The 25,443-nt window shown below is 44.6% G+C and overlaps 1 protein-coding gene across 1 annotated transcript; it reads left to right on the forward strand.

The window, feature by feature from the left end:
- The first annotated feature begins 5,101 nt into the window (after positions 1-5,101).
- On the forward strand, positions 5,102-7,821 carry ZSCAN32 (zinc finger and SCAN domain containing 32). The gene is given in 8 exon segments (XM_071211475.1): positions 5,102-5,290; positions 5,292-5,473; positions 5,475-5,527; positions 5,530-5,637; positions 6,439-6,498; positions 6,501-6,591; positions 6,964-7,193; positions 7,196-7,821. Coding segments are annotated over 8 exon segments (1,329 nt in total). The 5' UTR covers positions 5,102-5,173; the 3' UTR covers positions 7,684-7,821.
- The last annotated feature ends 17,622 nt before the right edge of the window (positions 7,822-25,443 follow it).

Here is a 25,443-nt window from a genome sequence, read left to right on the forward strand (position 1 = left end):
GTCCAATGTTCTGGGAGAATTTTGCTGCCCCAGGGTACAGAGAGGGTGGAGCACATTCCCCAAGGATTAGGGCAGTTAAGGTCAGCACCCCACAGGTCTGAGAGGGGTGGGCCTGTCTCCCAAAGGTTAGGGAAGGCCAGGTGGTCAACTTGTTGCTCTGAGAGGGTTGAGCCTGTATGCCAAATGTTAGGGGGAATGTTGTCTTCATGTCATTGTACTAGGGGGGTTAAGACTGTAACCCAAAGATTGGACATTTACCAGAGTCTTCATATCTTTATGTTGCTTTGCTCCACTGTCTGGCATCCTTTCCTTTCAGTCTGAAGAACACCCTTAGCATTTCTTGTGGAGCAAGTCTACTGGAGATGAACACCCTCAGCTTTTGTTTAACTGGACATGTCTTAATATCTTCCTTATTTTTTAAAAAGTCTTGCCTGGGAAGCAGACTTGGCTCAACGGATAGGGCATCCACCTACCACATGGGAGGTCCATGGTTCAAACCCAGGGCATCCTTGACCTGTGTGGAGGTGGCCCAGGTGCAGTGTTGATGTGTGCAAGGAGTGCCCTGCCATGCAGGGGTGTCCCTGGCGTAGGGGAGCCCCACGTGCAAGGAGTGTGCCCCATAAGGAGAGCTGCCCCTGCAAAAGAAAGTTCAGCCTGCCCAGGAGTGGTGCAGCACACACGGAGAGCTGACGCAGCAAGATGATGCAACAAAAAAAGAGACACAGATTCCTGGTGCCACTGACAAGAATAGAAGCGGACACAGAAGAACACACAGCAAATGGACACAGAGAACAGACAACTGGGATGGGGTGGGGGGAAGGGGAGAGAAATAAATAAAAAGAAATCTTTAAAAAATAAAAAAAAAGTCTTGCCTGATATACAACTTTTGGTTGGCAACTGTTTTCTTTCAGCACTTTTTTTTTTTTTTTAAAGATTTATTTATTTATTTAATCCTCCCCCCCTCCCCTGGTTGTCTGTTCTTGGTGTCTATTTGCTGCGTCTTGTTTCTTTGTCCGCTTCTGTTGTCGTCAGCGGCACGGGAAGTGTGGGTGGCACCATTCCTGGGCAGGCTGCTCTTTCTTTTCACGCTGGGCGGCTTTCCTCATGGGCGCACTCCTTGCGTGTGGGGCTCCCCCACGCGGGGGACACCCTTGCGTGGCACGGCACTCCTTGCGCGCATCAGCACTGCGCATGGCCAGCTCCACACGGGTCAAGGAGGCCCGGGGTTTGAACCGCGGACCTCCCATGTGGTAGACGGACGCCCTAACCACTGGGCCAAAGTCCGTTTCCCTCTTTCAGCACTTTAAATATTTCATCCCCCTCCCTTCTTGCCTCCATGGTTTCTGATGAGAAATTGGCACACAATCTTATTGGGACCCCTTTGTACATATCACATTGCTTTTCTCTCTTGCAGCTTTCAGAACGCTCTCCTTGTCCTTGACATTCAAGAGTTTGACTACTATGTGTCTGGGCATGATTTTCTTTGCATTTATCCTGTTTGGGAACCACTGGGCTTCTTGAATGTGCATATCCATGACTTTTGTAAATTTGGGGAGTTTTCTGCCATTTTTTCTTTGAATATTCTTTCTTCTCCTTCTGGGAATCCCAAATGCATATATTAGTATGCTTGATCATGTTTATTTATTAAAATTATTTTTTCTTTCTGCTCCTCTACTTGAATCATTTCAATTTGTCTTTTCTTCAGGTTCACTGATTCTTTGTTTTGCCAGCTCTAATCCTCTGTTGAAACTTTCTAGGGTATTTTTCATTTCAGTTATTGTGGTCTTCAACCACAGTATTTCTGCTTGATTCCTTTTTAAAATTTTTATCACTTTATTGAGATTCTCTTATTGTTCTTTCATTGTTTTTCTGATATCCTTTAGTTCTTTCTTTGTGCTTTCCTTTATCTCCTTGAACATACTGAAAATCAGTTTTTAAAAGTATGTGTCTGGTATGTTCAAAGTTTATAGTTTATAGTTTCTGGATTTTTTTTTTTTAAGATTTATTTTTTATTTATTTCTCTCCCCTTTCCCGCCCTCCCCCCCGTTGTCTGCTCTCTGTGTCCATTCTCTGCATGCTCCTCCATGTTCACTTATAGTCTTGTCAGCAGCACCGGGAATCTGTGTCTCTTTTTGTTGTGTCATCTTGCTGTGTCAGTTCTCCGTGTGTGCGGTGCCACTCCTGGGCAGGTTGCACTTTTTTTCATGCTGTGTGGCTCTCCTTACGGGGTTCACTCCTTGCACATGGAGCTCCCCTACATGGGGGACACCCCTGTGTGGCATGGCACTCCTTGCCTGCATGAGCACTGCACGTAGGCCAGCTCATCACACAGGTCAGGAGGCCCTGGGTTTGAACTGGACCTCCCATGTGGTAGGCGGATGCTCCATCTGTTGAGCCAAATCCGCTTCCCGGTTTCTGGATTTTTATGTTTTCGGATTGGCTATCATTTCCCATTTCTTTGTCTAGTAATTTTTTTTTACACACTGCATATTTTAATGATATAATATGATATCTCTGGGACTTAGTCCTTGAGCTCTCTATTCCTTTAGTTTGTATCCAGCTAATGATATGATAGAGATTTCCCAGAGTGCCAGGAACTAACAAAAACCAACCAACCAACACACACACAAGAAACACCTTTCACAGTCTTTGCAAAACTTTCCTTCAGAGTATCCTTTGCTCCAGGCTGTTTTGACTTGTTTTTTATACTTCTGTTGTTGTCTGCAAGTGGCTTCTGCCTGCAGGGTAAGTTCTTGGAGAGTGTGCCTGAGACAAGTTTCCTGGTTCAGTCTTTCAGGCTGCCACCCAGTAGCTTGGCAGTGACATATAGCACTCCAGTATGGACACTGGGGTTACTCTGCTCCCTCTGGAACAGGCTGGAGACCCACAATGGGAACTCAGGCTGACTTCACACCACATGGGGAGGGGGTAGGATGTACACCACAAGCATGTCATCATTTAAAAAGCTGGGTTTTTAGTTTTTATTCAGCACTCATCTAGTTATCCCAAACCTTTAATTTATTTTCCAGAGTTTTGAGGAAGATATATCTCTCCTAGGTTTTGCTAGTTGTTCAAAGATGCTGTGGGAGAACAGCATCCTGGAACATCTTTTGCTGTCTCTACCTTGTCTCTACCTTGAATTTTAAGAGGATCATTTTGAATATTTCAATTTGCTTGACACTTAACTCTTCTAAAATTTTTATGTCTCCCTTTTTTTTTTTTAACCCCCTCTTGCAGCTTTGTGTGTGCTGTGTGCTGTGTTCACTCACTGTACGTTCTTCTGTGTCTGTATTTATTTCCCTTCCCTCCTTGCGGCTTGCTTGTTGTCAGCTCTCTGTGTCCATTTGCTGTGGGCTCTTCTGTGTTCTCACTTTCTCCCTTTTTTTTTGTTGTGTCACCTTGCTGAGTAGGCTCTCTGTGGCATTTGTGGGCTGGGTGGCACTCCACGGTACTTCGGGGCCAGGCAGTGCTCCGCAGCATCTGCGGGCCGGGTGGTGCTCCACAGCATGTGGGCGAGCCTGCCTTCACAAGGAGGCCCTGGGATGCGAACTGAGGGCCTCCCATGTGGTAGACGGGAGCTCATCTGACTGAGCCACTGCCACCTCCCTGTGACTCCTTTTTGCCACAGTGACTTACAGCACTATGATCTCCAAGAAGGCAAGTTCAATGTCATTTATTTTTTATTTTTTATTTTTTAAAGTTTTTTTTAAATTTTTAAGCAGTTTACTTTCCAGTCTATTACAAAGTAAATCACTGTGGTATTTTTTTTCTCTCCCCTCCCCCTCCCTAGTTGTCTGCTCTCTGTGTCCATTTGCTGTGTGTTCTTCTGTGACCACTTCTATCCTTATCAATGGCACCAGGAATCTGTTTTTTTTGTTGCATCATCTTGTGTCAGCTCTCTGTGTGTGCAGTGCCATTCTTGGGCAGGCTGCACTTTCTTTCACATTGGGCGGCTCTCCTTACCGGGTGCACTCCTTGTGTGTGGAGCTCCCCTATGTGGGGGACACCCCTGCATGGCAGGGCACTCCTTGTGCACCTCAACACTGCGCATGGGCCAGCTCCACACGGGTCAAGGAGGTCCAGGGTTTGAACCACAGACTTCCCACGTGGTAGGCAGACGCCCTATCCATTGGTCCAAGTCCACTTCCCTCAATGTCATTTATATCTGTACTAATCACAAACTAACATAGTAGGCACTTAATGTTAGGTGGAGTGAATGGGGGGAAAGTAAGCTGAATTGAATAATAAAGGGAGAAGGAAGAACTTACTTTGCTGGATTGAAAATAGACTGTAGGAGGTTTAAAACAAGAGGACCAGGTAGGAAGTTACAGCAGCAATCCAGGGATGAGATGGTGGTGGCTATGAACAGAGTAGAGGTGATGAGAGGAGGAGGCTGAGTGTCCTTCAGAGTAACACTCCCAGATGTGTTACTCCAACCAGAGAGCACTGGTTGGGACAGCTCTAGATAATTTGTCCTCACAATCAGGCCCCAGATGGACACTCCTCTGGGAGGATGCCGGACTTCACCCAGGCTGTGGGCGTGTGTGCTGAGTGTTCTTGAGTAACCATTCAGCCTGAACTTCTCTTCTCAGGAGTTTACTACTTATTTTGACATTGGATATTAGTTCTTGTAATTTAATTTCTTGTATTATAGGATGACAGGATTTACAGAGAAACAGATTTACATGGGCCAGATCAGGAGTTACTCATGTATCAGAAGTGAGAGTAGGTGTTTCCTGTAACAGCTCTTTCTCCTCTGAGTCTTTGCTTCCCTCCAAGTCCTTGCTGTCCATCGTGTCCTCTTATATGACCACACTCCCCCAGGGATTCCCACAACTGTGGAGACAGGCAAACCACTATCTTTATTGCTGTTATCTCTCCAGGAAAAATTACTGAGTCTCAGGAGAATTAAGGAGAAATGGAAAGGGCAGCTTTAGTTGATAACTGTACAACTCCTTTTCAGTTGGAGAGGATGTTTTTTCTATTATACTAAAAGTTTTTATATTTTAACTTTAAAAGCCCACAGTGAGATGTCTTCCCAGGAATAACAGTAGCCAGTTGTGGTTTAATTTGAAAAACTAGATATAATTTCTTAGGCTACAGAGATCCTTTACTCAATATGTGCAGTCCTTCCTGATGTAATTGCTGTGTTCTTTGTCCCCTGCCAGCAGATATGCACTGGAGCTATGAAGATACCAAGACATTCCTAGCCATTCTTAGTGATTCTCAGCTTAATGAAAAACTTCAGACCTATTAGCAGAACAGTCATATCTACAGTGCTGCGGTAGAATGAACTCCAGGAGCAGGGCTTTCTGTGGACCCCAGAGCTGTGTTGCACCAAGTTCAAAGGCATACAGTTGAGCTACCGCAAAGTGGGGAGAGGCTATGTTACTAAGCGTTGTACCTTTTATGAGGAGATGAGCTCCTTGGCCTCAGCTCCTGATGTGGCAAGTGATGATGTTTCTTGCCAAGAGAAATGAAATTGAGCTTGGAGAGCTGAATCAGCAGAATAAGGAGCCCACACAGGATGAGATGGTACCACAAGGGATGGTACAGACAGGAATGAAAAGGACCTCAGGAATCCTGGCCAGGAAGTCAGGAGACTTGATCTGCCTATCCTGTTCCCTAACAGACTGGGTAAGACTCTCTTGTTCCAGATGGTGAATGGATGGAAAAGCCCACTTAGAGGCCCTTAGTCCAGAAATGAAGAAGGAGCTGTTTCTGCTCATGGCTTTGACATTGTCTTGATATCTGACCTGGTACAGGCCAGGGAGTCTTGGTTTTCATGGTGTTTCAGGCTTCTTTCTCTTGCATTTAGAGCCCTGTTTTTGCATTTGCCAACCTCTTACATTGAGGCCAAGCCATATTATTCTATGAAGTTCCACTTACTTTGTTTCCTCAGATTACTAGTTAGGCTTCCAGTCCAGATTCTGTCTTCTTCCTGCCTTTTCCAGCACTGATGCTCCTTTTGTAGCCCAAGCCTGTGCTTGCCAGCTACTGAGAAACTTGTTTTCTTCTTGTTTCAGCTAGCCAAACCCAGATAGTCTCTTATCATTCTGCTTCCAGAGGTTAGGCCATTCACAAATTGAAAATACACCTATAAATAGATTGCCAGGTGACACAGAGCTTGAATCTTTACCTGTTTTGTCACTGTGTCAGAACACCAAAGAGAGAGAGAATAGGAGAAAAGTTGGCATGGAGGCCAGGATGTAATATGTCTATGACTACAGAATTTGGAGCTGGTGGAAACTGAAGGTCTCAAATTTCTATTATCCCAAAAATATCACTATTGGAAAATAAAAACTTAGACTTTTAATTAGTGTAAGACTTAATCACATGAAGGATTCCAATTAGGTATTTCTTTTTCATAGTAGTTTAGTAACTCCTTATTCCATTGTTTCCCTTCACAGTACAGTCAATGTATTTCTATTCTTTCAGGTTTTGAGACCAAGAATGGGATTAAAAAAGAAAATCCAAAATGGGATGATTTAGAGGAAGTAAAAACAAGACTTTACAGAGAAAATTTAGCAGAGAACTTTCTGAGCACTCTGAGCTAAAGAAATGCTAAGAGAATGAGCTAACATCAAAAAGGCATAGGAGGGAAACGGACTTTGGCCCAGTGGTTAGGGCGTCCGTCTACCACATGGGAGGTCCGCGGTTCAAACCCCGGGCCTCCTTGACCTGTGTGGAGCTGGCCCATGCGCAGTGCTGATGTGCGCAGGGAGTGCCATGCTACACAGGGGTGTCCCCTGCGTAGGGGAGCCCCCACGCGCAAGGAGTGCACCCATGAGGAGAGCCGCCCAGCGTGAAGGAGGGAGCAGCCTCCCGAGGAATGGCACCGCCCACACTTCCCGTGCCGCTGACGACAACAGAAGCGGACAGAGAAACAAGACGCAATAAAAAGACACAGAAAACAGACAACCCGGGGAGGGGAGGGGAATTAAATAAATAAAAATAAATCTTAAAAAAAAAAAAAAAAAGGCATAGGAGAAATTCTCCAGGGAAAAGTGGGGAGAAATCCCCACTCCAAGAAAGGATGAGTTACCAGAGACTTGGGGAGAAAGCCTACAAACACCTGTGTGGGCAAAACTGTTCTCAGAGGTCCATCATTCCCCACCAGCCAGTCTCCAAACTGGAAAATGGCTGTAAACATCATGAATGTGGAAAAAGTTTTAGCTGAGGTTTTTACCTCATCAGCATCAGAAGATCCACACAGGAGAAAAGCATCATCTTAAATGCACTGAATGTGGGAAAGAATTTAGTGAGCACTCCAGTCTCACTACCCACCTAAGAACTCACACAGGGGAGAGAACCTACCAGTGTGGGAAATGTGGGAAAAGCTTCAGCTGGCACTCCAGCCTCACTGTCCACCAGAGGACCCATACTGGGGAGAAGCCTTATCAGCACACTGTATGTGGAAGGAGATTCAACAACAGTTCCCAATTTAGTGCTCACGGGGGTGGGAGGCACACTGGGGAAAGCCAATACAATTGTGTGGAGTGTGGGAAAAGCTTCCACAACAGCTCCCACTTCAGTGCCCACCAGAGAACCCATACTGGGGAAAAGTCTTACAAGTGCTTTCAGTGTGAGAAAAGCTTCACTAAGAACTCTATCCTCACCCACCACTGGGGGGTTCACATAAAAGAGCCAGTCACATTACAGGAGGATACAGAAGTGTTGTAACCATGTAGGAATCCTGAAAAGTCAATTTCTTAGGTCAACACATGCTTCTTAGAATTTCCTTCTACTTGTGGGGAGGTGTTAACCAGTTCTTGGCTTATTGACAACTGGAACTTAAGAACTATGTCCAGGAATAGGAATTAGAATAAGGATACTGGGGAAGTGGATGTGGCTCAACTGATAAAATGTCCACTTACCATATAGGAGGTCCAGTATTCAGTACCCAGGGCCTCCTGGCCCATGTGGTTAGCTGGCCCACATGCAGTGCTGCCGCATGCAAGGAGTGCTGTGCTATGCAGGGGTGCCCCCCATGCAAGCAGTGCGCCCCCCAAGGAGAACCACCACACACACACAAAAAGTGCAGCCACCCAGGAGTGGCGCTGCATATATGGAGAGCTGACACAGCAAGATGATGCAAAAAAAAAAAAAAAGAGACACAGATTCCCAGTGCTGCCTGACAAGAATGCAAGTGGAGGGAAACGGACTTTGGCCCAGTGGTTAGGGCGTCCGTCTACCATATGGGAGGACCACGGTTCAAACCCCGGGCCTCCTTAACCCGTGTGGAGCTGGCCATGCGCAGTGCTGATGCGCGCAAGGAGTGCCGTGCCACGCAAGGGTGTCCCCCGCGTGCGGGAGCCCCACGCGCAAGGAGTGCGCCCGTGAGGAAAGCCGCCCAGCGTGAAAAGAAAGAGCAGCCTGCCGAGGAATGGCGCCGCCCACACTTCCCGTGCCGCTGACGACAACAGAAGCGGACAAAGAAACAAGACGCAGCAAATAGACACCAAGAACAGACAACCAGGGGAGGGGGGGGAATTAAATAAATAAATAAATCTTTAAAAAAAAAAAAAAAAAGAATGCAAGTGGACACAGAAGAACACACAGCGAATGGACAGAGAGAGAGCAGACAACTGGGGGGGGGGAGGGGACAGAGGGGAGAGAAATAAATAAAAATTAATCTTAAAAAAAAGAATAAGGATACTGAATTCCCTTCTTGGCTTTGCCTATGACTCCAGAGTTATGTCTCATTGTGGATTTAAATTTTGCTTTAAAGGAGAGAAGACTATAGGATCTGTAAGTCCTGCCAGGACACTAGGGTATCCCTGTTCCCAACACTGAGAATGGGTGGTCAGTGGCTTGAGAAGTATTTCCAAGCCAGATCAGAGCATGGCACAAGAAATAAATTCTTCCCCTCATGGAAGTGCATCTAGAAGTTAACAGCATGAATCTTTCCTAAGCCAGAAATTGACATCTAGGCACTCTGCTATCTACTACTACTACTACCTTCAGAAAAGAGGAAGGATGAGTTAAGCCACTAGATATACCAAGACCTCTTTCCTTAAGAGCAAGCATAACATCTAGGTTAACCTTTGGAAGATATATCTTTTTGCCATCCCCCCTCCCTACTTCCTGGTTTATTGTGTCTTACAGTAAATGGCTTGTGCAAGCTTATAAGCATTACTATTTCTGATGAAAATAAAGGTGCTTCCTCAACTTTCTTGGCCTGTGGTTGTAATGTTCTTCATTATGTGAAACTTAATGCTCATGAAGAAGCTTGAAAGATCATGAAGAGGATCCAAGTGTAGGATCTGCTTCCGCACAGTAGGACATGCAGAGAAGGAATAAGGGGAAGGAAATGGGGAGAGGAGGAACAGAATGGGCTGGGAAGGGTTTGAGCCAGCATTGAGAAGGGAGATCAGATCATAGGCATAAGGAAAATACAGGGGTTTCAGGAGAGTCTTATTTCAAAGAGAATAGCAAGTGAAAGGAGTGATGTGTGAAAAACAATTAAGAGCCAAATTTAAAACATACTGATCCAGAACAAATCACAGAGATTTTAAGGAATTGGAGGTGTTTCAAGAGACCTCCATTAGCAGGCTCCTCCTACTCCTGGATTTTCTATGGTCAGGGGAATTGGAATGCAACTACTGAATGCATTTCAAAAGTTGCCTTCACACTTCAAACTTCTTTATCCTCTGTTCTGCTGGGCAGAAAAGGGAACACAGCATTAGAGCTTGCAACCCTTGCCTGCCACTATTGCAGGTGTTCTGGAGTAGAGTGGTCAGAATTAGAGAAGACATTCATGTACTCATTCAAAAAATACGGTAGCCTTTATTAGGTAGGAGTAGTTAGTTCCTCCCTCCAGCTTTTTTCCCCTCTCTTCCAGAACCAGCCTAATTGGGGCCCTCAAAGGCACCAGTCCCAGTCAGGCAGCAGCTGCCCAGAGGTGTGAGTCCCAGCTTTTCAGGGCCTCTGTTTCAAGCTTCCAAGTTCTGATAAACCCAATCTTTTCCCTCTTGTTTCCTTAACCCCGTGTGTGATAACTGCTCTCTACCTTAGTGTTCCTTTTTCATTTCTGTACTTTGACACCCATTTGACCAATCCATTATATTAAATTCTCTTTGAAATATCTAGCGTGGTTTCTGTTTTTTTCTTTTTCTTTTTTACCCATAAATGGGAAACTGTTGGTGCTTTTTAATAAATTGTCATGGGAAAAGTTCAAATCACAGCATAACATAATAGAACATAAGAGAATTAATGCTGTTTATAGTTTGCATATCTTATAGCAGTCTTATTCAATTAGAGGAAATTACAGTTGAAAAACACAATTTACATTTTAATTCCCCATGAATAAACAGATAAGAATCTGTAAAACCGTCACTGGAAGAACATGGAAATAGTCAAGCATAACAAACGTACAGAAAGGTGGTTATCTCCAAATTTTGGAAGTATTTACCTGCCTACCTTTAAACCTACACTTGGTACATGCGCAAAAATAAACAAAACTGCTACAATTATTACTATCATTTTCTTTTGCCCTTAGGTGAGAAACACCTGACAGCTACACACTGAGCCGTACTAACAAAACTAAACCTTTCACTTTCTTTAATAGTAAAATTACCATTACTATAATCATCATAAAAAATACATTCAAGTTAACACTTATTTTAAATAAACACCAGTTTTGAAATAACTTTGAAAAGCTGCATAAGATTTAAAAAAAATCCTTGATTACTATTTATTCATTGTGGTAGCCTTAAACATTGTATTTCTAGAGACTCACTATCACTTAATTTCTCAAAACAAAAAACCCTGGTGTGATGAAGAACAGCAGTGAAGCAAGAAAACTGTGCTTGTCATGTAACTTCACTATACATGAGAACTGTGATAAAATAGAGTACTTGTGCCACCTTAGTACATGAAAAAACACAATCATGGTAAGCAGCTGTGGCTCAATCAGATGAGCTCCTGTCTACCGTATGGGAGGCCCTCGGTTCCTGTCCCAGGGCCTCCTTGTGAAGGCAGGCTCACCCGCATGCTGTGGAGCACTGCCCGGCTCACAGATGCTGTGGAGAGCTGACTCAGCAAAGGTGACACAACAAAAAGAAGGAAGACAAGCAAGGACACAGAAGAGCCCGCAGCGAATGAACACAGAGGGTAGATGGCATGCAAAAAGTCGCAAGGGGGAGAGGGATAAAAAAAGTGCGGTCACCCCTCGGGCTGAAGTGTGGTTTGCTGGCCTGGCGGGGGAGCAGCCACGGCAGGCCAAGCCGATGCCCCCATAATAGGGTGGCTGGTCAGACTCACCGCCACCCCTGAAGGGAGCTCGGCATGGGCGCAGAGTGCCCTCGGGTCTCCCCTTCTCGGCAGCCATGCTTCCGCGGCCGCCCCTCCTCCTGGATGGCGCCACACGATGCCTGTGGGGCGGCACCCTTCTTCTTCTTTCTCCCTGCGCAGGCGCAGGGTGGAAAATTCCAGTCTGCCCTTTTCCCCTCCCCCGACAGCAGCAACAGCCAGGCGTGGGCGGGAAACTCAAGTCTGCCTTCCACCCCAGCAACAGCAGCCACCAATCCCTAAACCCTGCCCCTTCCCCCAGCAACAGCGACAGCCAATCCCTAACCACCACCCCTCCCCCGTCCAGTACCGCCCACTGACCTTTCGCCGGCAACCAATCAGAACAGGGCGTGGCTTCGACCAATCAGCCTTCCCCAGCCCCTATAAAACTGTTGCCTCTCCCTCAATAAAGTGGACTTGCGTGTTTACCTTGTCTCTGCGGTAGTTCTTCTGCCGTGCGCCCTCCAGTCCTGAGAGCCCCCGACAAGGGCCTGGCCTCCCTTGTCCCCAGTTCGTCGCCTGCTTCTCCGGGCGACCCCCTCGTCGCCGGCTTTGCCGGGCGACCCCGTCAGCCAAACCGCGCAACCCCTGTGAGACCGATCCCTCGTCTGCTGCCGGACCGACCCCTCGTCCCAAGTGGGACCGACCCCTCGTCCCAAGCGGGACCGACCCCTTGTCCAGAGCTGGACCGACCCCTCGTCCGCAGCCAGACCCCACCTCTACCGGCCGAGGAAACCGTCGCAAAAAGTGTAAAAAAACCACAAAACACAATCAACTTAGTGCAGCACTCAAAGCTCACCAAGATAGTACTGCATTAAATTTGAGGTCTGGACTTTAGCATTTACCTCAGTTCTGCATTTGGATCTCTAGAGCATCCCCAAAGAAGTTCTTGGGAGACTTTTGGACATGATGGATATCATGTATTTTTCATCCCACTGATGACTATGTATGTAATTAACATTGACTATGGAACCATTAGTTTGATGCCAGCTCCTGAATTTTATCTCTCAGTATCCCCCAGAGAGTAATTTGTATGCCACATTGCTCAACAATTTCCATGCTACTGCAGTTTCTCCCTCAAAAGAGGATTAGACCTAAAACAAATGCTTCTTTGGGGACTTCAAATCACCTTCCCTTGGTCATTTCTGTTTACCCAGTTATCCACAAGTGCCATGAACTTTCAGCATTACATTTGATAAGTGGTATGTACATTACCTAAAGATAGCAACATCTGAATTTTTTGTGTTTCTGTTTTCCTTGACTGGACCTTTATTGTTACATGGTATGCTAAGAATTTTGTATTTTATCATTACGCATCATGGGAAGTTATTGGAATATTATTTTAAGCAGGAAATGACATAAATTTTAAGAGCAATGGAAATTAGAGAACTATTGAATAGAGAGAAGTCCAGCTGATAAATGTTGAAAAGAGAAATCCAGATCCACTGAAGCAATGTCAAAAATTAGGATTTTATCTCACTTTGCAAGCTTGTGATTTCTCCTTGCAGCTACCATTTGGGGCAGAGTTGCCTGTAGAAACCTGCCCTTAGAGAGTTTAGAGGATGCCCAGGTGAAAGAGCTTCATCTTCCCAGATACCAGAAATCTTCTCTAGGAAGATTTCTTTCAATTTGGCAAGGTTACTGTTTCTCAGGTGGAGACTTCTTCCATATTCAGCCTTCACAATTCTCCCTTTCACTTACATTTCCCATCTATGTCCACTCTAGGCCTTTCTGGTCCTTATCAGGGTCAATGATGAAGCAAAAATATGGAGAAGTCAGAGGAAGAAATAACTTGAAGAAAGAGATACAAGCCCACATGGAATATAAATATTTCTTTGTGGTATCTTTGTGGTATCCTTTTAGAAAGAGGAAAAAAATTTGGAGGGTATAGGGTATAGAGTCTTGTGGCTCAATCAGGGATAGAGACAGTTATAACCCATATTTCCCAAGTTGCAGATGACTCCTTCCTTATTAAATCCTTTATGCAAATGTTTCAGAAGAGAATGTGTGTTACCATTTAATCTTTTTGGCTGGGGCTTGGATGCTGGGAGTGCTAGGCTCCTGGATTGGCTCCTCAATGTTCTTCTTGTTCATTTTCTCATAAAAGCAAAGAGGGCTTTGGGACTTGGCCTCTGGTCTCCTTATGATATCTGGTGGCATTTGACCTTGGTATGATACTGCTCTAGGATCTGTGAATACTCAGCTTCTCTGGCAGCACAGCTATCGCTTTGGGTACCCTTAGTTCTAGTAATAGGTAGTTTTCATGAAACTCATTTGCCAAGGATGGCAAAGAAGGTCTTTATTTCTTCAGACTCCTGTGCATACCTGCCACCAGGAGAGAACATTCTGGGTGTCAACCCTAGGACTGTTTCCTTTTTGGTCAAGTAACCACAGTTAAGATTTGAAGCTGGGTGGACCCAAGGAAATCATGTCCTTAGAGCTAATCCATTCCTGTGGGTGTGATCCTATTTTTGGTGGGACCTTTTGATTAGGTCACTTCAGTAAGGGCCTTTTGATTAGATTACTTCAGTAAGGTGTGGACCAGGGTAGGTCATAATCTTCTTACTGGATTCCTTTATAAATGGGATGAATACAGGGAGAAACCCACAGAAGCAGAGAGAGAAAGTCACAGGAGCAGAGAGAAAGTCAGAGGAAGCCAGAAGCTGAAAGCAACAAAACCTGGAAGAGAAGGAGACCAGCCATGTCCCTTGCCATATGAGGGAGAGTTGTCCAGGATCACCAGCAGCTGGTCTTTGGGGAGAAAGCGTCACCTGATGAGGCCTTGATTTGGACATTTTTCTCAGTTTTGAAACTGTAAGCTTAGTCTAAAAAAATCCCATTCCTCCCCCCTCAATGGCTCCCGTTTCTGTTTGCTCGTTGTTTTTGCTTGTTGTCAGCTCATTGTTTTTGCCCATTGTCTGTTTGTTTCTTCTTTAGGAGGCACCAGGACCCAAACCCAGGATATCCCATGTGGGAGGCAGGTGCCTAACTCTTGAGCCACATCCACCCCCTGATTTTTTTGCTATCTGCTTATTGTTGTTGTGTAGTTTGCTGTTTTTGCTCATTATCTGCTTCATTGTTTTTGCTCATTGTCTGTCTGCTTGTAGTTTGTTTGCCTTCTTTAGGAGGCACCAGGAACTGAACCTGGGACCTCCCATGTGGAAGGTGTGTATCCAACTGCCTGAGCCACATCTGCTCCGCCAACCCATTTCTGGTATATTGCTTTTGGCAGCCTTATCAAACTAAAACAGGCCCCTTCTCATTGCCTAACTCGGCCTAATCACTGCACTAATCACTCAAGAATGCATTTTAAGTAGGTGTACAAATGACAACATCCCCAAGTCTATTGAGTTCCTTGGATGTGTAATATTATCCTCCTGGTTTGGTTCAGCCCTTCAGACATCCATTAAAAAGGCAGTTTTTTTCTGTAAGTTAAATACTGGGCTCTCCATACAGTTTCTATACCACCTTCCCTCAATGAAACATTTTAACTAATTGATATATAATTTTTTTATTTGGCACTCTTTTTTCCCAAAGGTTCCTAACTATTTCCCATGGGCAGAATCAAATATTCCCACTGCAACCTTAGGAAGTAGGGAAAGCCTACAGATGTTACCCTTTTTACCTCTGGTTTCGCCTCTGGTTCCTCAGTGTTAAGATGGCTGATCAAGAGCAGAGCCCCTCTAGCCTCCGTAACCCACTTTCCTCTTTCTACCCCTTCTATGCCTCTCCTGTAAGGAGATCTCCTTACCAGTCAGTTTTGAAATAGCTCAGGACTTCTGAGACCCTGGGCTAGAGTGTGAATGAGTCCTGTCTTTCACCATTATCAATCCCAGCCTCCTCTCCCACTGTTCAATCTTGGCTTGGTTTTGGGGGTAAATACAAAGACAAGGACTGAGAAGCATTCAACAGTATACTCATTTCCTTATGAAGAATACAGGATTCTAGTAAGAACCTCACCACTCACTGTGGTAGCAAGTCTGAAAGGTTTTGAACTTGATGTTACCTGCTCTGGCTTCTGGAGGAGGTGCTGCTGCAGCTGCTCAGTCACTCCCATATACTTGGCCATTCCAGGGCACATCTTAAGTTTTTCATAAGTTTTGGATTTACTGAGAATTAAAAGTGAAGTCTTGGTTTCCTGGTAGCATCTAATGCCTACCTGCTATCAAAGGTTAAGTGAACTGCAAAGTAACTAAAATGAAAGAGCTGGGGAAGCAGCTGTGGCTCATGCAGTTTAGCTCCCATTTACCATATGGAGGACCTGGATTCTATCCCTGGGATCTTCTGGTAAAAAAAAATAGAAAAAAGGCACCCCAGACCTGCATATTGAGGTGCAGGCTCCTGTGCAGCATAGAGTTGCAAGGCTCGTGCATGGCAAAATGATATACACACACAAAAAAGACAATGATGTAAACAGATAGAAAAAAAAAAAGAGTTGGATTTTGAACACAGGTTAAACCAATTCCAAAACCTTTTATTATGATGCCTCTTCTCTCACTTTTAACACTCTGGTTTAAAAAATTTCTGTGAAATTTCTTAACACAGTCCTCATACTATGTATTAATACCATCCCAGGGAAGGCCTGCTGGGGCTTTAGGCCTGGGGAACTTGGGAGGATGCAGGCATAGCTGCAACCTCATGTCACACTCATTGCACTATCTCCCAGGAATGGTTGGCTTCTGAAGTTGGCCAAGCAAAAAGTGGGACTTGTCCATTTATCCATCCCCTGCCTTACTCTCACCTTGGCTTCATAGGCCTTTATTAAATACCTGAACTCTAAACCATTGCAGCATTATTTTACCCTTCATTCTTACTTAATAGCCAAGGCACCTAACATATGTGAATAGGATCTTCTATCTGGAGATTTTCACACCATTAATGTGTTCTTTTTTATTTATTTATTTATTTATCTGTCTTTTTGCTGCGTCTTGCTTCTTTGTCCGCTTCTGTTGTCGTCAGCGGCACGGGAAGTGTGGGCAGCGCCATTCCTCAGCAGGCTGCTCCCTCCTTCGCACTGGGCGGCTCTCCTTATGGGTGCACTCCTTGCGCGTGGGGCTCCCCTACGCGGGGGACACCCCTGTGTGGCACGGCACTCCTTGCGCGCATCAGCACTGCACATGGGCCAGCTCCACACGGGTCAAGGAGGCCTGGGGCTTGAACCGCGGACCTCCCATATGGTAGATTTACGCCCTAACCACTGGGCCAAAGTCCATTTCCCCGTTAATGTGTTCTGATTCAGGAATGCCCTCTTCAGGCCAAACTTCCCCCTACAAGCCTGGTCAAAAAATTTGTTTATTAGTCTCTCTTCCGGGCGGGTGGGGGTGCAAATTATTTCAACTTCTCCAAGATTATTTTCTCATCTGAGGATAACAATACCCACTTTGCAGGATGGAGGAAAAGATTAGAAATGGCAATGGTAAAGCATCTAGCTCAGTGTTTGGCACTTAGAAGGTACTGAGTAAATGGTATGTGGTGACAGAAACTCCGTGTTATAGGAATGTCTTCACAGCATATCTCACCACCTGACATACATTTATGTTTAATGTCTGTCACCCTCTGCAAGGCAGTCAGGTCTTTTTTTTTCTTTAAACCCCAACACCTTATTATTCCTTAGGACTTGTTTACATATTTCTAGGTGATTGTGTAACCTGATGAACTCTTCTGAACAGTACTTGTCCTTCTAGTATTCCACTAACTCCCCCACCCCATATTGACAGCCATCTACTTGTCTGACCACCAGCCTACCTGTTAAACTCATTAGAGTTGACAAGAGAAGAATAAAGTCCAGAGGAATGTTGGCTACACATTAAACTATAGGGCAATAGTTCTCAATTAGGAGGGGTCCATAGATCCCTTTGAGAATCTGATGAAAGCAGCAAACCCTTGCCCTCGAATGTTTGTGAATACATATGTACCATGGCTCATGTAAAAATATCATGTCTTCTAGATTTCATGAAGCCTATAATGAACTCCTGAAAACTGTGCAGATTCCAGATCTAAAACTTATGCTCAAGAAGAGTCCAAGGCATTCCCTCTCAATCTACTAAATAAGAATCAACTCTGCTCTCACTGATTTCACTCTTACAAACAGGACTTTGTGTAAGGTTGGGCTTTCACCATAAAAGGACCTAGAATAGCAATATCCTTCTATGAGACCGAGATGAGACTGTAGTATAGGGGCCTAGAAGGCCACTGAATGTGCCCTCTAGTTTAGTCAAGTCACCTTACTGTTTACTGGGTGTATCCCAGCTTCCCAGGGCCAGAAGTTGCATGATTAATTACCTGAATGCTATGCATTTACCTGGGTAATGCATGTGTCGATGATAAGCACACGCATAAATGATGGCAGCAAAGGGCTAGAGCAGAACAAATGAAGGGTTTGCAAATATGCCTTCGCTACATGATTGTTAAGATAGGCAAATATAACACCTGCTAATTAGGGAGAAGAAATTTATGGTGACAGCAAACTGAATTTTACAATCTATCAGGAAATTCATTCCTGTGGAGCATCTTGGAAATATTGTTGCAGTGACAATTTGTGCATATGAATTAAGGCATGGGTCCCTATTAACATATGCTGGCTCCAATAGACTGAAACATGCCCCAGTAGGCAGTAAGGTCTTTAAGAAAAGCAACTGTGCTTTGTTCATTGCTGGATCCCAGCACCTTGAACATCTGGTGCTAAATAAATATGTGGCAAAGGAATGAACAGGTGCAAAAAAAAAAAAAAAAGGGTAAGGCTGGGATCATCAGACATGATTCATGCATGGACAAGCATATACAGGGTGTCAACTACTTAAGCACCATAAAGAATACAAAAAGAGAATAAGGGGAAGCGGATATGGCTCAACCGATTGGGCTCCTGTCTACCATATGGGAGGCCTTGGGTTCGCTTCCCAGGAGCTCCGTGTGAAGGCAGGCTGGCCTGCGCCGCCCGTGGAGAGCTGATGGCCTGTGCACGCGGAGAGCTGGTGCAGCAAGATGACACAACAAAGGGAGACAAGCAGACACAGAAGAATGCGCAGCAAATGGACAGAGCAGACAGCAAGCGAGCAGCAAGGGGGAGGGGAGATAAATAAAAAAAATAAAATCTTTAAAAAACAGACAGACTAAGACTGGTCCTTGTTTGTGATGTCTCTGGTATATGTCCCCTCTCCATTTCTGTTCCTGTCACTGTAGGGCAGGGTTTCTGAACCTCAGCACTACTGACATGTTGAACCAGAAAATTTTTTGCTGTCCTGTGCATTGTAGGATGTTTAGCAGCATACCTGGCCTCTACTCATTAGATGCTAATAGTGACAATAAAATTGTCTCCAGACATTGTCAAATGTCCCCTGGAAAGAAAACCCACCCTTGGTTGAGAACCCCTACTCTAGCGACACATCAGCTGGTGTAATTCTTCCACCTGGTTTTTCTACACAGCAGATCCCAAACGGGGAAGGGCACCTGAGCCTAGGTATTAGAAATGTAGAAATAAGGAAAACTCGGTGTCTTCAAAGAGGCGCAAAGGCAAGAACTCCACAGGACGAGGACTGGTAACAGCAACACCTCCACCTTCTGGAAGCCTCCTGATCCACCCGTATCTCATCCTACCTAATATTAGAATTTGTTTCTAGAGGGTTTATTTCCTCCACCACATAGGAGCTCCCTGAGGACAAAGAGCTTGTTATCTTCGTGCCCCCAGCGCCCAGTATAAGGACGGACAGACGGACGGACACAGCAGTAAGCTACAGAAGACATTCACAACCTTTCAAAGGAGTCTTTCCCAGGAACACAGGATGGACACGAGCCCCGAAGGACAACAGGACCAGCGTGTCCCCACGCCTTCCCCGGACCCTTGGACTCAAGAGGAAAGAGACAGGGGGAAGACGCTGTCGCACCCCCAGGCCCCGCCCCGGCCCTCCGCTCACGCGCGACTCGCCAGCCACGCCCTTGTTTCTACTGCGCCACACCGGAAGCCGCCGCGGGGTACAATGGGACGTCCAGAAGGTCAGACGCATGCGCAAAGGCCCGAAGAGCCCGGCCAGGGCCTGCCGGCCTCTGCAGTTAAAGCACCGCCCCTTCCACCTGACTTCCGCCTTCCGCTAATGAACAGCATCCTTCACCAATGAGGGGAAAGGATCAGCCTGCAGGCATACGTTGGGACCAATCACGATGTTTCAGGGCCCGAGGCCGGAGATCCCCGGTTTCCTAGGCCTTCGTTGTTATCTACAGGTGTACGGTACGCGCGGTTCCTCCAGTGCTGTTACTTCGTTTGTTGACGTAGAGGGTATGTGTTCCGTTGCAGGAAAGAATTCAAGGACCCAACTAGGCGTCTAGGCGGCTTATTGAACAGCGTTTAAGGAAGGAAAGCGGGAGCAGGTGGATGGGGCGTGTGCTCAGAAGCACACAGGTAGTCTCCAAGCGGAGAGCTACCTCGGGGTTGTTAGCCGACATAAGTCCTTAGGCCTCTCTTGCAAACAGGTGTTTTCTGTGGAAATCTCATAACCTGTTGTGGGCTGCTGATCTTTCTGCAGTAGGGGTCTCTGACTCCGTCTGCCTCAGATTTCTAGATAAGTAACCCTCCACCTGCCTCAGATTTCTAGATTAGTGACCCTCCACCTGCCTCAGGCCTCAAGATACCTGCTTCAGGTCTCTAGATAAGTAACTAGTGCCCCAGGTTTCTAAATATCTGACTCTCCACGTACCCCAGCTTCGCTGTTTTCCTAGCTCAATCCCCACTTCTCTGATAAGCAACGCAAAATATTTTGGGGGAAGAAGTGGACTAGAGGGCTCGCTTTCTGTATCTACTTGCTGCTGCTGAGAACTGCAGTCCTGCCCACTTTGAGTTGCACTCAGAGGTATCCCTGCTAGTGGGTCATTTAGGTTACACGTGTTTTTAGTGGTGAGGTTGAAGAGGGATGTTACCCCGGACAAGCAGGAAATGATCTTGTACTGCATGGATCTGCCTGTCAACATAGGACTGTTGCACTGTAGGATGCAAGGGGCAAAGGTTAACGCAAGGAATATCAAATTTGGGGAAATTAAGAGTGTCACAACAGATGACCAAATAGTTGATCAGGAAAAGCCAAAGAGGGATGCTGGGTTTTTAGCTGACTCCTTGGGGTAGGTGGCTTGGTCTGTTAGGCTTTGGGCATCATTTAGGATTTCTGATGACTAATTGATATAAAAGCAACATTCTTTCTTGAATGTCCCTCCCTGAGCGGCAGTTAGCAAATCTAAGGCTTGCCGATTTTGAAGGACTACAGCAGCTAGGGAATCTACTTGCTGATTTAGCTGTAAAGTGCTTTTGGCTGTGGTTGCTAGCCCTTGGCTAGTCCTCTTGTGAGGTTATGAGGGATTACATGGCTGTTTGTGGGGCACACACCCCAGCTTTACAGATGAGGTGACAGCAACATATTAGGAAACACTGTTTGTTGCATGATAGGCACAGTGCTAAACACTATGAAGTAAATATGGTTATTTTCATTTTACAAATGAGGAAACCAAGATTTTCAAATGGCAAGAATAGGACTAGAATTTGCTTCTAACCCAATGTTTTTTTCCACTTTAAACTTAAAAAAAAAAATATTATGCAAGTATCGCAAAAACATTCTTACTGGGAAAAGAAATCTCCCTTTATCCATTATCTCCCAAACTGTACTCCCTTTCAGTTTGTGTATCTTTCTGGACCTTAATCTGTAACTTGCTTTTTCCATTTACTATAGCTTAAAGGTTTTTCTATTTCAATATATAGATCTACCTCAATTTTAAAAACTGCTATATACAGGCATAATATTTTAATCTTTACTCTTTTCCTTTTGATGGACATTCAGATACTTACCTATGTGGTACCTTTGCTGCTTCATTTCTCTCTACACTGGCTTGGACTCCCATTGCCTTGTTTGATTTTCCTAAAGCAATCATTTAAATTAGTATTTAATAAGCACCTACTGGGAAGTGGATGTGGCTCAAGTGATAGGACTTCCACCTACCATAAGAGAGGACCTGGGTTCAATCTCTGGGGAAAAACAGAAAGGATGCCTGCATGGGTAAGCCAGTGCCTGCGTAGAGAGCTGAGTGGCCCTGTGGCAAACCAGTGCCAGCACAAGTGAGTCATGCAGCAAGATGATGATGCAACGAAAGAGAGACAAAGGGGAGACTCAAGGTGAAGTAAAGTAGAAACCAGAAACTGAGGTGACGGAGGTGACAGGGAACCTCTTTCCATATTAGAGGTCCCCAGGATGGAATCCCGGTGAATCCTAGAGGAGAAAAAAAAAATCAAGAAGACAAAAAGAGAAATAGATACAGAAGATCACACAGCGAATGGACACAGACAGCAAAAACAGCAGGGCGGGGGAAAGGGAAAGGGGAGAGAGGAGAGGAGCATGGAGGGAAGGGGGAAAAAGAAGCGCCTACTATCTGCATAGGTCTGTTTGTCCAAACCTACTTAGGATTCTTATTTTCCCAGGGACTCTTCCATTTTGCATATACATTCTAAAATACCTCTTTCTCTAAGAAAAACATCAGAAGAGAAGTGGTATTTTCCTCTTCACTGTCTTTTTCTTATTACCTCACTTAGTAAAGTTTGTTATAAATAAGGTTATTGCAGCATAACAGCACATATCCATTTTGCTTGTGGAAGGTATTTTTTTTTTTAACATGTATAGGTCTTTCTTATTCAGTTATGTTCTTTGAGTTACCCCAGCATGCTATAAGGTTGGAGTTAAAATAGGAAGAGAGTAAAATGTGTGCAGGCAAGAAGAATGACCTGGAGATGAGGTGTGCAGTCAGGGGTGGAGCTTGATCTGAGCCCTGCCTGGGCAGTGTTGGGAGTTTGAGAGAACACTGAGAAAATAGTTACTGCAAAGTACTGTCCCCACGTGCTGTGTCATGTAACCAAAAATTGCCATTTCATTCCTTTGAATGAAGTTACTGCTAAAAGTGTATTCATCAAAAAAAGTGGAAAATAAACAGGTTGAAGAAATGGAACCCTCTGGTATGGTTGGTGGGAATGTAAAATGGAGCAGCTGCTGTGGAAAACAGTCTGGCAGTTCGTCAGAGAGTTAAAAATAGAATTACCATAAGATGCAGCAAATCCACTCCTAGCTATATATGTTAAAGAATTGAAAATAGGTACCCAAATAGATACTTGTGTGCTAATGTTCATGGAAGCATTATTCACAATAGCCAAAGGTAGAATATACTCAAGTGTCCATCAACAGAGTAATATATAAAGACGATGTGGTATAAATAGACAGTGGAATGTTATTCAACCATAAAAGAATGAAGTTATGATACATTCTACACATGGATGAATCCTGAAATCTGTATTGTATGAAATAAGCAGGGCACAAAAGGGCAGCTGTTATATAATTCCAATTATTTGAATTATATAAAATAGTCAAATTCACAGAGCCAGGAAGTTAGAATAGAGATTACCAGGGGATGAAGTAAAGGGGGAGTTGGGAGTTATTGCTTGAACAGTACAAAATTTCTATTTGGGGTGATGGAAATTTTGTGAATAGTGATGATGGTGGCACAGTGTTGCGAGTGTAATTGATGCCACTGAATTGTACACTTAAAATGGTTAAAATGAAAAATTTTGTTATATGTGTTTTACCACAATAAAAATATTAAACAAACATACATTTATCAATCATTCTGTGCCAGGTACACCCTTAAACACATGCCCTGCAGTGACACTAAGACACAGCCTCTGTCTTTGAGGCACTCTCTAGTTGGGATGTGGATGATGGTGAGAGACAAAGTAACAAATTAGTCAAAATCAGTGTATTATGTAGAATTCCTATCAGAGGAAATAATTTCTTATTTCTTCAGGACTATTCACCATGTGCCAGGTACTGTATGTGTCTAATCTTGTTTGATTCACACAACAGGCCTTCAAAGTACAGCACTTATTTTACTGCTGGGCAAGTTAGCGGACAGCAGAGCTAAGTTTTGAACCCGTCTCCATCACTCCAAGCCCAGATTCTGCCCACTATACAGGGTTACTGGGGAAACAGCACAGAGAATGAACCTTTACCACATTAAGGTAAAAAACAACTTTGCAGGGGAGATGATGATTACCATATGTTTTAGTTTCCTGTGCTGCTCAAACAAATACCATGCAAAAGAATAGCTTAAACAATGGAAATTTAATGTCATTTCTCAAATGAACCATCTGAAGGGTGTGACCATCCAGTCTTGGTGTAGTTATAGTTCTCTTAAATTAATTAACTGGAGAGGAAAATTTGGCTCAACTGATAGAGTATTAGCCTCTACCACATAGGAAGTCCAGGGTTCAAACCCAGGGCCTCCTGACCCATGTGGTGAGCTGGCCCACACTCAGTGCTGATGCGTGCAAGTAGTGCTGTGCCATGCAGGGCTGTCCCCCGCATAGGGGAGCCCCATGTGCAAAGAGTGTGCCCTGCAAGGAGAGCCACTCCTGCGCAAAAAAAACCACAGCCTGCCTAGGAGTGGTGCCGCACTCATGGAGAGCTGATGCAGCAAGATAACGCAACAAAAAGAGACAGATTCCCAGTGCGGTTGACAAGAATGCAAGTGGACACAGAAGAATACGCAGCATATGGACACAGAGAGCAGACAATGGCGGGGGAGGGGAGAGAAATAAATAAAAATAGTAAATCTTAATGACCTTATCAGGTGATTTCTGTGCATGTTAGGAAGCACCACTTTGAGCTTCCCAACATTTTCGATCTAGGAGGCAGTATGACACGGGTATTTGGTTCTGCAGATAGTGGTCCATATTACACATTTAAAGGAGGGGTTAGGGTTTGAGACTTGTTGGTCAGGCTCAGGATTTCTTTGACACCCAGGCATCAATTTCCACCTGAGCAGTGATGGTCAGGAACAATATAGTTAGATGTATGGTGAGCATGAGGACCTGGGAATGTGCAGGAGTTCTCAGGAAGGGGAAACTAATGTGCAAAAAAGAATGGGTGCTCAATCAACCTAAGGTTGGAAGATTGATAAAATGTGTATTAGGAATGGGTTTATTCATCAACTTGACATTCCACAAACATTATCTTTAACCAAGGAACTCACTTTCTGGTAAAAGGAACTGGTCGCCAGCTGCCAAGATGACCCTCAATGATCCCAGCTTTGTGTAATCCTTTCCCACTCTGAAACCAGCTGACTGTGTAAGCAATGGAATTTTGTGGAGATGATGGTGTGTGGCTTCTGAAACTGGACCATAAAAGTTATCTTGTTCTCTTGATTCACTTGTAATGAGGGAAACCAATTGCCGTGTCTTGAGGACAATCATTAGTCCTATGTAGAGGTCTTTCTGGTGAGGCACTGAGACTTCCTGCCAATAGCAGTGTGAATGAGGCATCTTGGAAGCTGATCCTCCTGCCTCTGTCAAGCAGCCTGGGATTGAGAACCACTCAGCTAAACCACTCCCAGATTCCTGAACCAGAGAAGTTGTGTGAGTTAATAATAGTAAAGGTTTTAAGTTGCTAAGTTTTTGAATAATTTGCTATTCAACAATAACTAACAAATGTAAGGGGTAAGGCCCCCAGCTGGTGTCCATGGGATTCATTGATCATTAGAAGCAGCAGACCTGACTAGATTGTGAAAGGGTCTTCTGAAGACTCAGTTTTGGCACTAGTTGAGATTACTCTGTGAGGTTGGGGTGATGTGTCACAGAATATAGTATTTTTATACCCTGGACAATAAATGCTGAACTTTCTCCCAAAACAAAAATTTATGGTGTCAGGAAACAAAGGGAAATGGGCACCCACAACTTTTAAAACCTAGTGAACTACTTGCAAAGTTTTGCTTCTTATCTCTGTAAAACTGGACCATGCAGAGACTTATTGCTGACCAGTATGAGCTCCATTTGCTACTGAATAAAATGACTAAAAAGATTATAATATTGTTTGGGTAATTGACATTGACTATCATAGGACATTGTTTTGCTTTTACACAGTGATAGTTGGATTATGGATGGAAAGATCACTTTCACCTTCAGAGGATTCTAGAATTTCCATGTCCAGTGATGGCAGCTAACGATACAGGCAGGACCATAAGCAGGTCAAATCCTTCAGACATGAAAATTTTGGTTTACTATATCAGGTAAAAATCCTTGAATAGCTGAAGTGCTGGCTAAAAACAAAGGGAACATGATTTGGATTGTGGATGTGGAAA

The sequence above is a fragment of the Dasypus novemcinctus genome, chromosome 23, assembly GCF_030445035.2.
Source record: "Dasypus novemcinctus isolate mDasNov1 chromosome 23, mDasNov1.1.hap2, whole genome shotgun sequence".
Classification (NCBI taxonomy): domain Eukaryota; kingdom Metazoa; phylum Chordata; class Mammalia; order Cingulata; family Dasypodidae; genus Dasypus; species Dasypus novemcinctus.